Source organism: Oncorhynchus kisutch, linkage group LG30 (genome assembly GCF_002021735.2).
Source record: "Oncorhynchus kisutch isolate 150728-3 linkage group LG30, Okis_V2, whole genome shotgun sequence".
Classification (NCBI taxonomy): domain Eukaryota; kingdom Metazoa; phylum Chordata; class Actinopteri; order Salmoniformes; family Salmonidae; genus Oncorhynchus; species Oncorhynchus kisutch.
The window spans coordinates 2,756,813-2,773,187 of NC_034203.2; the positions used below are offsets into that span (position 1 = coordinate 2,756,813).

General features: G+C 42.9%; 1 protein-coding gene across 2 annotated transcripts; it reads left to right on the forward strand.

Annotated features, from left to right (window-relative positions):
* The first annotated feature begins 966 nt into the window (after nt 1-966).
* On the forward strand, nt 967-9,179 carry znf622 (zinc finger protein 622). 2 transcript variants are annotated; one of them, XM_020466841.2, is made up of 8 exons: nt 967-1,094; nt 1,681-1,744; nt 1,922-2,503; nt 2,704-2,982; nt 4,028-4,190; nt 4,461-4,576; nt 7,098-7,241; nt 7,698-9,179. In XM_020466841.2, the coding sequence occupies exons 2-8, from the start codon at nt 1,693-1,695 to the stop codon at nt 7,829-7,831; spliced, it is 1,470 nt and encodes a 489-aa protein (XP_020322430.1). In that variant the 5' UTR covers nt 967-1,094; nt 1,681-1,692; the 3' UTR covers nt 7,832-9,179. The 2 variants fall into 2 exon arrangements, with proteins under 2 accessions (XP_020322430.1, XP_020322431.1); XM_020466842.2 differs by having other exon boundaries at nt 2,707-2,982.
* Nucleotides 9,180-16,375: the final 7,196 nt, after the last annotated feature.

The following is a 16,375-nucleotide window of genomic DNA, read 5'->3' on the forward strand; positions in this document are numbered from 1 at the left end:
AACATATTGATACAACAGTAGTTAAGATGGGGAGAAGTTTGTCCATAATAAAGCGATGCTCTGCCTTCATAGCAACACTATCAACAAGGCAGGTCCTACAGGCTCTAGTTTTATCACACCTGGACTACTGTTCAGTCATGTGCTCAGATTCCACAAAGAGGGACTTAGGAAAATTGCAATTGGCTCAGAACAGGGCAGCACGGCTGGCCCTTAGATGTACACAGAGAGCAAACATTAATAATATGCATTTCCACCTCTCCTGGCTCAAAGTGGAGGAGAGATTGACTTCATCACTACATGTATTTTTGAGAGGTATTGACATGTTGAATGCACTGTCTGTCTAAACTACTGGCACACAGCTAGGACACCCATCCACCCCACAAGACATGCCGGTCTCTTCACAGTACCCAAGTCCAGAACAGACTATGGGAGGCGCGCAGTAAAAGACCAGTAATACTCCGTTTAATTCAGTTACCCATGAAATGACACCATATATGGATCCTACAGACCCTACTGAGTATTCCCTACAATACTTTTACTGTGCACTTACAATAATTTTTGCTCTATAAGCCAATATACATTATATTCAGGGGCTCCCAAGTGGCGCAGCATTCTAAGGCACTGCACGCCAATTCCAGGCTGGAAGTCCACATAATTGGCCCAGTATCATCTGGGTAAGGGTTTGGCTGGGGTAGGCCGTCATTGTAAATAATAATTTGTTCTTAACTGACTTGCCTAATTAAATAAAGGTTAATAAATATAACAAATATTTCATATATAGTGATTTGCATTGTGGGCATTTATTTGACCTGGGAACATGTTGTAAAACCCAAATGTAATGCAAATGTCACTTAAATATGAATCAGTGTTAATGTTTAGACATTATGTTTAATTTATAATGAATAAATAAAGGGTTTTGAAACGTTTCTACTGTTACGTGGATTACTTTTATTTTGAAAATGTCCGAAATTCCATGACCTGGAAATACTTTTGTAGTGTCGCTGAAACCCACGTGTGGAGGAAGACAAGTTTGCAGTCGTTTGCATAAACACGTAGTTAGCTTCCAAATTTTCTTCAAGGAGGGCTTTGAATTGGTACGTGAACTGTGATTTTATTTGTCAAGTGTGTAAATTGTTTGCTATATCCTTTCTAACTAGATGTTAACTGAAGTTTCAGACATCAAGCTTATTAGTGGCCAAATAGCTAGCTACCGGTTAGCCTAGCATTAGCACGTCATTGCTCACGTATAAATATGATTTCGCTAATGCTATCAAGCCAATGCCTTGCTGGCTGCGCTTGCCTAGTCAAAATATGTTCCATGACGTTATAAAAATGATATTGTCACCTGTAGCAAATCACATTTGAACTGTCACATGCTTTGTAAACAGGTGTGGAATAACAGTGAAATTCGTACGGGCCCGTCTCTACCAGTAACGTTAGCTAGCTAGTCAGCTAGAAAGGTGTAATTGAACGTTACAGCGATTTGTTTTTCATGAGAGATATATCTGGTTGGCAAAGTCCTGTTCATCCTACCAATACAAATTAAAAATGTTCATGCAGTGATAGCTGTTTGTATTCATGAAGCATAGCTAGCTAGTAAGCTACCACTGCATGTAGCTAGGTCTGTAGCTAACGTTAAACCTTACATTTGGGACTAACTACATACTTTTTGGTTCTCAGGTTGACTTTAGAATGAATATTCCCATTAACTACGACGACGAACCTGCCCCCACAAAAGTTCATGGTAAGTGGAAATATAGAGGTAACGTTAGTCTCGTATAGTCCAAAAGATGAATATATATCTGCAATGGTTACTATTGGTCAATGGTCATTTCAATAAATTATATAAAGCCATTGATTCTTGAAGAATAGTAACTATAGGGGAGCCACTGTCGGCTAATCTTCTTGTTTATCTTTCTAGCCACAACCATGTCCTCGTATACCTGCATCAGCTGTCGTGTGGCCTTCGCAGATGGTGAGGTCCAGCGTGCCCACTACAAAACCGACTGGCACCGTTACAACCTGAAACGCAAAGTTGCCGACATGCCCCCTGTGACTGCAGAGAACTTCCAGGAGCGTGTGCTGGCGCAACGGGCCGCCACCGAACAACAGGTGACTGGCGCCACTGTCAGTGAGGGCTGTACCACGTGCAACAAGAAGTTTTCCAGCTCCAATGCCTACCAGAACCACCTGCAGTCCCACAAGCACCAGCAGGCAGAGAAGCAGGCCTTGCTGGCAGCCCAGAAGAAAGTGGAGATGATGAATGAGAAAAACCTGGAGAAGGGCCTTGGGGACGACGGCAAGGTGGACCACAATGCCAAGAACGAAGCGCTACAACAGGCCCTAAAGCCGCCGCAACGGCACAATCCGGAAAAGGCCCAGGCTTCAGGAGTGGAGAGGCCAGCAGCGGATAAGGCCAAGCCGGAGAAACCGCCCAGGCTGCAATGGTTTGAGGGGCAAGCGAAGAAGATGGAGGGAGAGGAATTGGCCACAGCAGAGGAAGGTATAATGTCTGACTCAAGTAGGCCTGAATTAACTTGTGTAGGATCTATCTGGATTGCATGAATAGGTGGCCAAGAATGTGTCAACTTCTGTGAAGATGATTGTAATATCAAAACGCCATCCCTATTTGTCAGCGTTGCTGTGGTTGTCTTGGGTCTTCTGTCTGTCTCCATTGTCACTCAGTCAGTTTCTTTATTTCAGAAGAGTGGGAGGATGTGGATGGCGACAATGACATGGATGATGATGATTTCGAGGAAGATGCTGACGAAACCATGGAGCACGAGGAAGGGGATGGTGCTGCTTCGGCTTCCCCCCACCACGCCGTTCTACCAGGGGCCATCCCCCCCACGGACTGTTTGTTCTGCCCCCACCACTCTCACTCACTCCTCAAAAACCTGGCTCACATGACAAAAGTGCACAGCTTCTTCCTGCCCGACCTGGAATTTCTAATCAACCTCAAGGGACTAATTTGCTACCTGGGTGAGTGGAAGTCCATAAGTGTCATCAGGTCCTCCATTGTTCTACCAAGAGTGGCTGAATATCTTTACACCTTGCTCGATGGTTCATGCACCTTGTTTTGAAAGCATGTCCTTTTCTATAATCATGTCTTGCCTAGGGAAAATAACCTGTAGCTAGGGTCTAGAGTTTTTCTCTTCCGGTTTTTAGACGTGAAACTGAATGTTTTTCTGACCGCGTATTCCCTGTCTTCAAAGAGCAGCTTGGGTGAACCCCCTAGCAACAAAAATGAACACCTGTTGTCTTTCTTGACTTTTTTTTCATTTATTATTTTAGCCAGAGTCATGCTGAGACCAATTGACTCTTTTGCGAATCAGTCCTGCATGAACACATCAATAAACAGCAATTACACTATACATGCTGTATCATGTCCGGCTGTGATTGGGAGTCCCATAGGGCGGCGCACAATTGGCCCAGCATCGTCCGGGTTTGGCCGGGGAACGCTTTCATTGTAAATCAAATTTTATTCTTAACTGACTTGCCTAGTTAAATAAAATAAAAATGTCTATATACACATCAATTACACAATGCATGAAAAGCAAACACGATTGTATGAAACAAATGCTTTCTTCAGTAAAAAGGCCCTCTAACATCTCCCTGAATTGCTCTCGAGGCATCAACTACACAAACTTCAAGGCGTTTGAGATCATTTCATATGACGTCCAAAAAAACTAAAAGCAGATTTACCTAACTGTGGTGATTGAAGGGAGAGTTGGCCTTCCCTGAGACTGGGTCTGGTAACTTATACGTCTGAAGGTAAACAATGAGGTGCGGTATGGCGGGTGTCTATGCCATACCTTACCTTATTGTTAAGCTTCAGGAGGGGTTGATTTATCTACCTTAGTTGAATGCACTGAGTGTAAGTTGCTCTGGATAAGAATGTCTGCCAAATGTTTCATTTACATTTAGGTCAATCTAAACCTGAATCGGAGGAGTCTCTTGCGTCATTTCTCTGCTATTGAATGCTCACTCATAAATCTTAAACACACTCTTGTTCTTTGTGCTGCAGGAGAGAAAGTGGGCGCTGGTAAGGTGTGTCTGTGGTGTAACGAGAAAGGCCGCTCCTTTTACTCCACTGAGGCAGTACAGGGCCACATGACCGACAAAAGCCACTGCAAGCTCTTCACTGACGGAGATGCATCGCTGGAGTTTGCCGACTTCTACGACTTCAGGTAGATGTCAAATACCAGGGCTCCTATAGTCTAACATTTTTCACACTACTGAGCTGAACCAAGCTGTACTGTGCTTGCCTGGTTCCAGCACTGTAGTTGCTGGAACTAGGCTGGAAAGGACAATATGAAGAAGAAAAATCAGAGCCAGCACAGAATTCAAGTATGCACCGTAGTAGGAAAGGGGGTCTTCTGCCCTTCACGTTTTATCTTTGATTGTAATTATATATTAGCAATTTCTCAAGTGGCCATTTTGTGAAATGTTGTTTGCAGGACAAGTTATCCTGACCAGAAAGAGGGAGATGATGCTGAGATGGAGGATGAAGAGTTGCCGGACGGGAAGAACATAGACTACGATGATGATACGCTGGAGCTCACCCTTCCCTCAGGTGAAATCAAATTATTTTCACATGCTTTGTAAACATCAGGTGTGGACTAACAGTGACATGCTTACTCACGGGCCCTTCCCATCAATGCAGAATTAAAAAAATTAACACAGGGAATAAATACTCTGCAGTATTTCCTTCACTCTGCAGTCCAACTCATCCCAAACCATCTCAATTGGGTTGCAGCAAACCACCAATCAAGCCTTTATGGTGACGTGGCCAGACAGAAGCCACTCCTCAGTAAAAGGCACATGACAGCTTGCTTGGAGTTTGCCAAGACACCTAAAGTCTCTAACAATAAAAAAAGATTCTCTGGTCTGATGAAACCAAGATTGAACTCTTTGCCCTGAATGCCAAGCGTCACGTCTGAATGAAACCTGGCACATCCCTACGGTGAAGCATGGTGGTGGCGGCAGCATGCTGTGGCAATGTATTTTTTTCATCGTCATTCACTGGGAAACTAGTCAGGATTGTGGGAAAGATTAAAGGAGCAAAGGACAGATCTTTGATAACCTGCTCCAGAGCGCTCAGGACCTCAGACTGGGACGAAGGTTCACCTTTCAACAGGACAACGACCCTAAGCACACAGCCAAGACAACGCAGGAGTGGCTTCAGGACAAGTCTCTGAATGTCCTTGAGTGGCCCAGCCAGAGCCTGGACTTGAACCCAATCAAACATCTCTGGAGACCTGAAAATAGCTTAATCCAACCCGACAGAGTTTGAGAGGATCTGCAGAGAAGAATGGGAGGAACTCTCCTAGTACAAGTGTAGCGTCACACTCAATAATACTCAATGCTGTAATCGCTGCCAAAGGTGCTTCAACAAAGTACTGAGTAAAGGGGCTGAATACTTTATGTAAATGTGATATTTCAGTTTTAAAAAATTTATGTTTAAACATTTCTAAACCCGTTTTTGCTTGTGTAGCTTGAGGGGGGGTTATTTTATTCATTTTAGAATAAGGCTGTAACAATGTGGATAAGTCAAGGGGTCTGAATGTTTTCCTAATGCAGTGTGTAGGAGATACTGAATGCCATTTGTTGGGTTCAGAAATTTACCCGCGAATGTTTACGAGACATGCAAATGAACAGTTTTCATGCATGCTTGTCTGAAGGAAAAATGGTACTGGCTCTGGAGTAGCATACGTTGAGTCTGGAGTCGCTAGGGCAACTGTCCTTCTCGGTAAAGATGGGGGAAGAGCAGATGGGTTGAGAACAGAGGAGATAAAAAACACAAATCAAGATTGCAGCTATACAGAACTAAACCAACGGTCTTTGACTTCTCAAACACAGCAGAAAGGTAACACTATGATACCCCGTCAATTTATTAATTCAGCCACTTAACATAGACGGCAAGTTAAATTTAGCAGTCGCGTTAACACAGAGTTGACGCAGGGGAAAGAACGCATAACAATTATCTTGCTGCGTTTTGTAAATGCAGATTTAAAATGCTTATTGTAATTTCTCCTCTGCATCAGGCAAATTTTGTGCTTCAGTTGCACATCTAAGCTGGGATAAGAATTCACGAACGGGCATTCTATCAGCAGACAGCGCTGACTTATGTGTGGTTACTTTTCTATGGTACTTTTCCAAGATTAACTTGGAGCAAAACATTAGGCAATGTAACTGGCTACTATCTTTCTAAACTCAGGACCTTTCAAAGATAATTTGTAAAAATCCAAATAACTTCACAGATCTTCATTGTAAAGGGTTTAAACACTGTTTCCCATGCTTGTTCAATGAACCATGAACAATTAATGAACATGCACATGTGGAACGGCAGTTAAGACACTAACAGCTTACAGACGGTAGGCAATTAAGGTCACTGTTATGAAAACTTTGGACACTAAAGAGGCCTTTCTACTGACTCTGAAAAACACCAAAAGAAAGACGCCCAGGGTCCCTGCTCATCTGCGTGAACGTGCCTTAGGCATGCTGCAAGGAGGCATGAGGTTATCTGCACATCTGCACATCTGCAGTCCTATGGTGGTCTGCTTGAAATATGTTGGCATTACAGACTGGGTCAGGGAGTAGTTTGAAATGTCTCTGAAGACACGTCCCAGCTGGTCAGAGCATGCGCTAGTACGCAGCCTGGTAGTATGCAGCCCGGCAACTAGGAGTGCCACCTCTTGATGAGCATTTTCTTGTTTGCTTATGAGTGCAGTCTTAGTGCCAGCATCGGTTTGTGGTAAATGGACAGCTACGAAAAATCTAGATAAACGCTCTTGCTAAATAGTACGGCCTACAGATTATCATGAAGTATTCAAACTCGGGGAACACTATGATGAATGTCTTGTAAATTTTGATTTCTGCTATCTGACCAAATGTACGCAAATTATGAACTGCCATTTGTCTTGAACCCCTCTTAACATCTCTTTAGAATTAGATGGGCTGTCCTCAACTCCCTTTAGACCAGAGGTTTGCAAAGGGCCGGTGTATGTGCAGGCCACAGCCGTAACGTGCCGTATTAAACTAATCATCGCTTCCAACTAATACATATTTTCTTATCTCTCGCTGTTTTTCCTCAGGTGCTAAGATTGGCCACCGCTCTCTGATGCGATACTACAAGCAGCGTTTCGGCGCACCCAGGACTGTGGCGTTGGCCCACAACAGGAACGCAGTGGGTCGGGTACTCAGACAGTACAAGGCCCTGGGCTGGGGTGGAGACATGGGTAAGGGTCAACACTACACATAAACCATGATCCATGCAGGGTTGCCTCCTACACATTCACTACTTAACTCTATACTTGAGTGAACCTATACATTACTTAACACGTGCATAGAGAAATTAATAAGCCAGTCTACATTAATTGAGCTTAATTTACAGATAATCCTGAGTTCACAATTTGATTTAGAGATGAACCAATAGTCTTTATTTAAACTCTCATTCAATACTTCAGTGTATACCTTTTTGTTCTACCCTTATGGAAACCAATGCGGTTTTGAGACTTCAATTTTCCACAATTAAAAATATCTTCCATTTTTATTTTAAATCCCCCATGTGACTATTTTGAAGGTGTTTGACCAAGGACGGTATGGAGCATGTGACCACAGCAGTAACATGCGAAAAGCTGAATACAATTAATTGACCAAACCCATTCACCATTCATTGCTTGTTTTCTGTCTAGGTAAAAACTCTTTCCATCAGAACCAGAAGGACATGAAGTTTGTCCAGAAGATGAAGTCAAGGTGGATGCTGAAGATAGGCATGGGCAACAACTCTAACAAACAGACCCACTTCAGGCTCCAAGTCATGTTCTAGTCCCTTGACAGAAAATGCAGCGTTAGATCCCCATATACATGACTCTCATATCATTGGACAGTCCCTAAACCTTTTACGGCAAATGTATTTTGCATCGTTCAAAGATGTCTGTTGTAAACATTCAGCACTCGTTATATCTGCTGCATATTGCAAAGAACTTCACCATGACATAATTTTAAGAGCCGTTAATATTTACTGGATATGTCATATTCTATTCATGATCCGAGGTCCTATACAAAATACTGAGTTACTGTTTGGTATTTTGACAAATGGCTGTATATTTCACATCATGAAATTCTGACTTGGATAATTTTCTGTCTAATTCATGCTGTCATTCCAGCAAGTAATTGTTTATAAAATACAATTGAGGTTGAGTAATAAACATTAAGGAATCGTTATGTTTCACATTTGACAAATTTTAACTGATTCCTTTGGTAAATATGACAATTTTATGCCCATTTGGTTATTGAGTTATGGGTATTTATTTGTGCAAAGCACAAATAGAGGGATCAGTCACTTTGGACAGGTTTTTGCCAGCAAAATTAATCAAACATATTGTTGCAAATTCAGGAGGAAGTCATGACCGTGATTATAACCCAGGTCCAGTGACTGTCAAGCCAACACCTTAACTGTTACGGCAGGAGGTCTCAAACTCTTAACACCTAGCTACCTTGTTACGGTCGCTACAACATTTTTAGAAGTCAAAGGTATACTTCCCCAAAATTGGAAAATATAATTTGCTTCCTGAACTTGCAGTCTAAGGACAAGGAGAAACTGCAATCCACACTGGTTGTGTTTAATACAAAGAGCAAAAATAGAAAAGCAATGTACAGTGTTGGTTTCATGTGCTGAAATAAAAGATCCCAGAAATGTTCCATATACAAAAAAAATGTATTTCTCAAATTTTGTGCACAAATTTGTTTAGTCCCTGTTGGTGACTAGTTGTTGCCAGATAATTTAATGTTAATTTCTCTACCATAAGCCGCCTCAAGTCATTTTCGAGAATTTGGCAGTACATCCACGCTGATGTCAATGTTGTGAACAGTGCCCCATGTTGGCGGTCAGATTATGGTATGAGCAGGCATAAGCTACAGACAGCGAACAGTTATATTTCAGCATTGGCAATTTCAATGCAAAGATACCGTGACACGATCCTGTGTCATCACCTCATGTTTCAGCATAATGCATGGCACAAAGGATCTGTACACAATTCTTGGAAGCTGAAAATGTAACTCAGTGAAATCTTTTGAAATAGTTTCCTGTTAAGTTTTATGTTTTTGTTCAGTGTATAATGTTATTCCGATGCCCTAGAAAATAAAGGCTAATTTCCTTGAATCATTCAATGTTACATTACCATAGGCCCATTGTTTTTTCACTACGAAATTAGCCTGTTTTTTGTTTTGTTTAGCTATTATATGTCAAATCACTGATTTATAATTAAATAATATAGAAAATATTCCAGGAATCCTATGTTACATAATATATGGATGAGGAATTGATGTATGAACTGTTTTATTCCACAGAATTGCTTAAGATAACCAAACAGAAAATGGTAGAGAGGGTTTTGGAGCCATCGAATGAGTCCTGGGGCCTGTTGCACAAAAGTAGAATTAAGACATCCGGGATAAATGACTCAGCTGAGCTCAATGAAGCCAAAACATGTGCGTCCAGGCTTAATTGGTTGCACAAAGACCAAGCCAGGATGAGCAGACACGGATTCATTAAACCAGGTGAAACCAATCCTGGATAGGTGCGCGCTCACGGCTCACTCAAATAGACCCCGCCACAGATTAACTGATTTACCATGGCAACTAGAGCCGCGTACTTTTCCCCGTCGGAAGCACAAATCCTCATGGAGGCACACGAGGAGGTAAAAGATATAATTAAGAAGAAAGGCAACACCGCCACAGTGATAAAGCAAAGAGAAAAAGCGTGGCAAAGTATTGCAGACCGCCTGAATGCGTAAGTAGTGCACAATTACACACTCACCGCTCCGCTGAAACATCACAATTACAATTCAAATATTTAATTCACATCTCCAAAAATGCAGTTGTACTGTAATTATGAAACGGTTACATTTTTTATTGAAATGCACTGCAGATATGAGTGAAATTGTGTAAAGTAACTCCATCACACTGTATAAAGCTATGATACATTTTTTGATATTTTTACAGAATTTTTTTTTTTGCAGTGTGACTCCATTAAATGTGTGTGTGTGTGTGTGTGTGTGTGTGTGTGTGTGTGTGTGTGTGTGTGTGTGTGTAGATGAACGGGCCAAAACGGACATGGCAGCAGGTCAAAATCAAATACAAGAACATTCTGCAGAATGGTATGGTCCCTGACTAATATTTAACAAAGCACAAGCATATATTGTACCCAGAAGGTGCCTGCTCACACATTGTCTGTACTGTTTTCGCAGTGAAAAAGAATACCCACAGACAAGGCACGGGTGGTGGGTCACCAAAGGCTGACCTTACCCCAGCAGAGGACATGGCCTTGGAGCTAAATAAAGGCAGGCCCGTCTTAGAGGGGATCCCTGGGGGGAAAGAGACGAGCATAGGTTCCTCCCAAGATGCCACCCGCTTCATTCAAGGTATGTCCTTCCATCTCTACATGGGATACAACCACATTCATATTGAATCAATTTGGACTGTCTGACTTTGGTTTACCTATTGCCTTGCAGTGTCTGGCAGCACTGTGTTCCTGTTAGAGCCACCAGCACAAGCACCAGACGATGCTGATCCAGTGAGTACTCCATCAAAGGCATACTGTAGGCCTGGCATGTCTTGTCTACTAGCTTCAATATGAATCCGATTAAATGTGATAGGGTGAAGGCCCCAGTGCAGCAGCAACAGCACATGATGGAGACTATGATGAGGAGGAGACCATCTCTCTGGATTCCAGAAGGCATGAGGTATCATGTTAAGACTGTGAAAGTACTATTTACTCTACAATGGTGAGGAGTCCTCATCAAAATCAAAAAATCTAATTTCTTTTACAGGACCCAGATGCTATACAGTGGGAAAACCAGCCTGGCAACAGTGCGTATTAATAAAAGGACACCACATCCTGCCAAATTCCAGCTGCGCTAATTGTATTGTGTTCACAGAGCTCACAAGCTATCAGAAAGTTGTATGGCAACCACCTCCGGCGCCAAATAGAACTGGCAGACACAGACATTCAGTACAAGAAGAAAAAGATGGAAAATCTTGCGCTGGAGTTCGAAATAAAAAAGAGGACAATTAGGAAACTGGACCTTGAAATAAAAAAACTTGAGAGGGAGGTGAGATATGCCTTCAATGTACACTGTATGCTAACTGTAACACAAATGTATTAATCATTATTTTTCTTTCCTCCCCCAGCTCCAAGAAGATGACACAGCTCAAAATAAAAATTAGGTATATTCTCGTAAAGTCAAGTGAGCCATGACATATGAGCTCTTATTGTGAGCACACAGGACGGTGGCATCTTTCTAAGGTTTTTTTTATTTTCCCAGCAATCAGTACAACCAAGTCATCGTTATAAGGCATCGCCCTCTTTTGCCCACCCCCCCCAGCACCAGGTGTGGCCACTAGCCTATATGAAGGCCCAAAATTGTGTGTTCCTTTCTGCTCTGACAATGGCATGCCCATTCGTGCGAGATGTGGTGGATGAAGAAGCACTTGTGCTGAGGAGAGCCTTCAGGCGAGAAAGGGTCTTCAGGGACCGGTTGGACCCACTGGCCTTCCCTGATGACCATCTATATGAAAGATACAGGTTTTCTGCAGATGGCATCAGGTATCTATGCAGACTACTGGGTCCCAGGATTAAGCACCGCACTGCACGGAGCCATGCACTGAGTGTGGAGCAAATGGTTTGTGTGGCCTTGCGCTTTTTTGCAAGTGGAGCCTTCCTGTACTCAGTGGGGGATGCAGAACAGCTGAACAAGGCCACAATTTGCCGCACAATAAGGAGTGTGTGTCTGGCTATCAAAGCATTAGCAGATGTCTTCATCTCCTTCCCTGGCCACAGAAGACTCTGTGACATCAAAGAGGAGTTCTATAGGATTGCAGGTAAGAGGATCTACAAATTACAGGACAACTGTTAACACATAGTAGGATACTCATTACTTTGTGTGACAGGTTTCCCCAATGTCATTGGTGCAGTGGACTGCACACACATAAGGATAAAAGCCCCCTCAGGTGCCCATGAGGCCGATTTTGTGAATAGGAAATCCTTTCACAGCATTAATGTTCAGGTGAACATAACTTTTTGATATTGTCCATTGACGAACACTCTGCATTGCCAGTGATGTGCATTGATTGGTGTAATATTCCTCATCTTATGATTTCAGATGGTCTGCAATGCTGACTGTGTGATCAGCAATGTTGTGGCAAAATGGCCTGGCTCAGTCCATGACTCCAGAATCTTTCGGGCCTCTGAAATCTATCACAAGGTAAGCCACACAACCCCTATTTATAACCATCATGGCTGTGTCAAGAATATCACTGTGTTTATGAGGTAGTAATGATGAGATTTTGTGTTGACAGGTGAATTCTCTGGTGTGTTGCTGGGAGACAGGGGGTATGGCTGCCAGCCTTTTCTCCTGACACCTTTCACAGACCCCCAGGAAGCACAGCAGGCCTACAACCATGCCCATGCCAGGACCAGGGCCAGTTGAAATGACCTTTGGCCTCCTGAAGGCACGCTTTCACTGCCTTCACAAATTAAGGGTCAGCCCTGTTAGGGCATGTGATATTACTGTGGCTTGTGCTGTCCTCCACAATGTGGCCTGCCTGAGGAAGGAGAGGGCCCCCAGAGTGCCACCAGCCATGGACTGGGACAATCCGGCAATCTTCCCTGATGACGACAGTGGTCGGCTGCTGAGGGACCAATATGTGTTGAATTATTTTAGTTAGTATGTGTGCATTCAATTTTGGTTAAATATGTCCTGCGGTGGCAGAGGAATTTTTTTTTTTTTGGGTTCGTTTTTTGACGAATTTGGCCTCTTATGATGTTTGTGCGGTATACTGTGTGTAATACAAGGCTGCAGGGAGGCTACTGCATCCATTCATTTGTCTGTTCAGTTGATGTGTATGGATTTGTCCTGCATTTATTTTAGTGTGCAGACATGCAGGGTGTGTTATATACAGACCTTTGAATGTGTATGTATCATTTTGTATAATATGCTTGGATTCTGTGCTTTCCATCTTGTAGAGTCACTGTGACTTCAGTTTCGAAAGGAGCTGATGGTTTACCTGCTTTGTTTTGTCCTTATTCAATAAAGGAACATAATGTTACACATAGTGTTTTTATATTCATATGGAATGTGTATTTGTTTATATGACAGAGTACTAGGGCCACACTGAAGAAAAAGGATAAAGTCATAAATTTGAGGCTGGTTCTTTCTGCAGAAAAGCTACATATTGTTTTGATACTTATGACAATGTGATACTTAATATTCTGGCACATCAGCATGTCTTTGTTTATGAAACCATACTGAAGTACAATTTCACAATGCCCCACCATCTGTCATTTTAACAACTGTCCTCCTTTAAAACAACTGGTTACAATACTATGACTTGTGTTTTTTTCCCCTCTGTGGCCCTAATATTCTATCATTTTATATATAGCCTTATATAGTCTATGGGAAACTGTAAATTATCTAATGATAGCAACATCATCTAAAAATCATTTTTTATCCAAAATCATTGAAATTAATGATCACAAACGTTTAACTAATAACAGTGGGTCTAGTTATATGTGATAATGTATAGTGAGCAGTGAAATAACTATTGGTTTCCATTTGTGGTGACTGCTGACTGACATTAGGGATGAGATTAAATAGATCCTGGAATTTAGCCTGGTCTGGAGCAGGCTAGCTCCACAGAATAAATCTCCATGGTAATTTATACCATAACATATCCTCCTGCCCCCTATCCATCTTTAGTGCAACCGGATTACGGATCAATTGAGCCAGGATCACCAAGATATCCTGGCTTAATCCCTTATCCTAGTTTTGTGCAACAGGCCCCTGGTCTCAGATCGGAAACATAATCACCTCTTCAAATGGCAGGACAAAGACATCTTGTCATCAGTCCACGCAGCACTGAAACCTGTGGCTGACTTCACTAATGTTCTCTCTGGTGACAGTTACTGGGGGGCAGAGGCAGGGGTACTGCTGTGACTGAGGGAGATGATGACTCGAACAATTCAGCCACCACCTGCCAAGAAAGTGAAATTAGGGGATCTCCAGAAGTGAAGGGCCTATACCACTGCCCCTACAGTATACCCCTCACGAGTCTGTGCAGACACTGAACTAACTCGCTACCTGCAGGAACAGCCTGATAATCCCCTGACCTGGAGACTCGCTATCCATTGTCAAAGCTGGCACGTAGATACATATGTATTTGTGCCACGAGCACTGCACCAGAGTGAATGTTCAGCATTACGGGGAACAGTGTTACCCATGTCCGCTCATGAGATAGATGATGCATAGTTTACATTTTTCCAGCTGACTCCATTTGCTATAAAAGAGCTTTTTTATTTGTTTTATAATATATTAAAGTATTTTTTGTTTTATTATAGACCTATAGATCTGTTAATATTTGCTCCTACCTATTTATGTTGCTGCTTTTAGTGGTAATTTATTGTAGAACAGCTAGCCTTCGTTTGACGTGTGGACTTTAATACAATGCATGATTTTGTTGCTTTATGCTTTATAAATAGCCTAATAACAAGAGTCCCATAGGCGTCATGTCCAGAAGGCTAGTAAATATAATTAAATTGCAAAAAATATATAGCCTAATTAGCCTACTCCTGTCTATACAGAAATATATACCTGGAAGGAGAGTTTTACCTAGGTATTTGTAGTTGTCCACATATTCTAAGTCAGAGCCGTCCAGAGTAGTAATGCTGGACGGGCGGGCAGGTGCGGGCAGCGATCGGTTGAAGAGCATGCATTTAAGAGCAGTTGGGCATTGAAGGAGAGTTTTTTGGCATTGAAGCTTGTCTGCAGGTTAGTTAAAACAGTGTCCAAAGAAGGGCCAGAAGTATACAGAATGGTGTCGTCTGCGTAGAAGTGGATCAGAGAATCACCAGCAGCAAGAGCGATATCATTGATGTTTCCAGAGAAGAGAGTCGGCCCGAGATTTGAACCCTGTGTCACCCCCATAGAGACTGCCAGAGGTCCGGACACAGGCCCTCAGATTTGACACACAACTCTATCAGAGAAGTAGTTGGTGAACCATGCGATGCAATAATTTGAGAAACCAAGGCCAGTGCAACAAATTGCAATGTCCGTACTGTGAGACGCCTAAGACAGAGCTGCAGGGAGACAAGACGGGCAGGTGATCGTCCTTGTAGTGGCAGACCACGTGTAACAACACCTGCACAGGATCGGTACATCTGAACATCACACCTGCGGGACAGGTACAGGATGACAACAACAACTGCCCGAGTTACACCAGAAACGTACAATCTCTCCATCAGTGCTCAGACTGTCTGTAAAAGGCTGAGAGAGGCTGAACTGAGTGCTCTTCACTGACGAGTCGCGGTTTTGTCTCACCAGGTGTGATGGTCGGATTCACGGTTATCGTTGAAGGAATGAGGCCTGTACTCCGAGGCCTGTACACCGAGGCCTGTACTCTGGAGCGGGATTGATTTGGAAGTGGAGGGTCCATCATGGTCTGGGACGGTGTGTCACAGCATCATCGGACTGAGCTTGTCATTGCAGGAAATCTCAACGCTGTGCGTTACAGGGAAGACATCCTCCTCCCTCATGTGGTACCCTTCCTGCAGGCTGACATGACCCTCCAGCATGACAATGTCACCAGCCATACTTATTGTTCTGTGCGTGATTTCCTGCAAGACAGGAATGTCAGTGTTCTACCATGACCAGCGAAGAGCCCGGATCTCAATCCCATTGAGCACATCTGGGACCTGTTGGTGCGGAGGGTCAGAGCTAGGGCCAATCCCCCCAGAAATGTCTGGGAACTTTCAGGTACCTTGGTGGAAGAGTGGGTTAACATCTCACAGCAAGAATGGGCAAATCTGGTGCAGTCCACGAGGAGGAGATGCACTGCAGTACTTAATGCAGCTGGTGGCCACACCAGATACTGACTGTTACTTTTGATTTTGACCCTCCCTTTGTTCAGGGACACATTATTCAATTATGTCTGTGGAACTTGTTCAGTGTATGTCTCAGTTGTTGAATCTTATGTTCATACAAATATTTACAAATGTTAAGTTTGCTGAAAATAAACGCAGTTGAGTGAGAGGACGTTTCTTTTTTTTGTTGAGTTTAGCTAGCTTAGCTATATTTCTAACTAGCTAACGGTAGCTAGGTATCTAGCTAGCTAGCTAGTTGGTTTGAACTTTAGCTAGCGTTAGCCAACAATCCGCACAGACAAAAGTTATATTTGCTATCGTAAGTATCAGGCTTATTACGTTAACAATATTTGTCCTGGACATACGCTACACGATTTCACCACGTTGTTGCCGTCCCAGACACATTTTCATGATCAGGGTGAAATCCTAGCTATGAACTTGGATCAGTACGTCAGA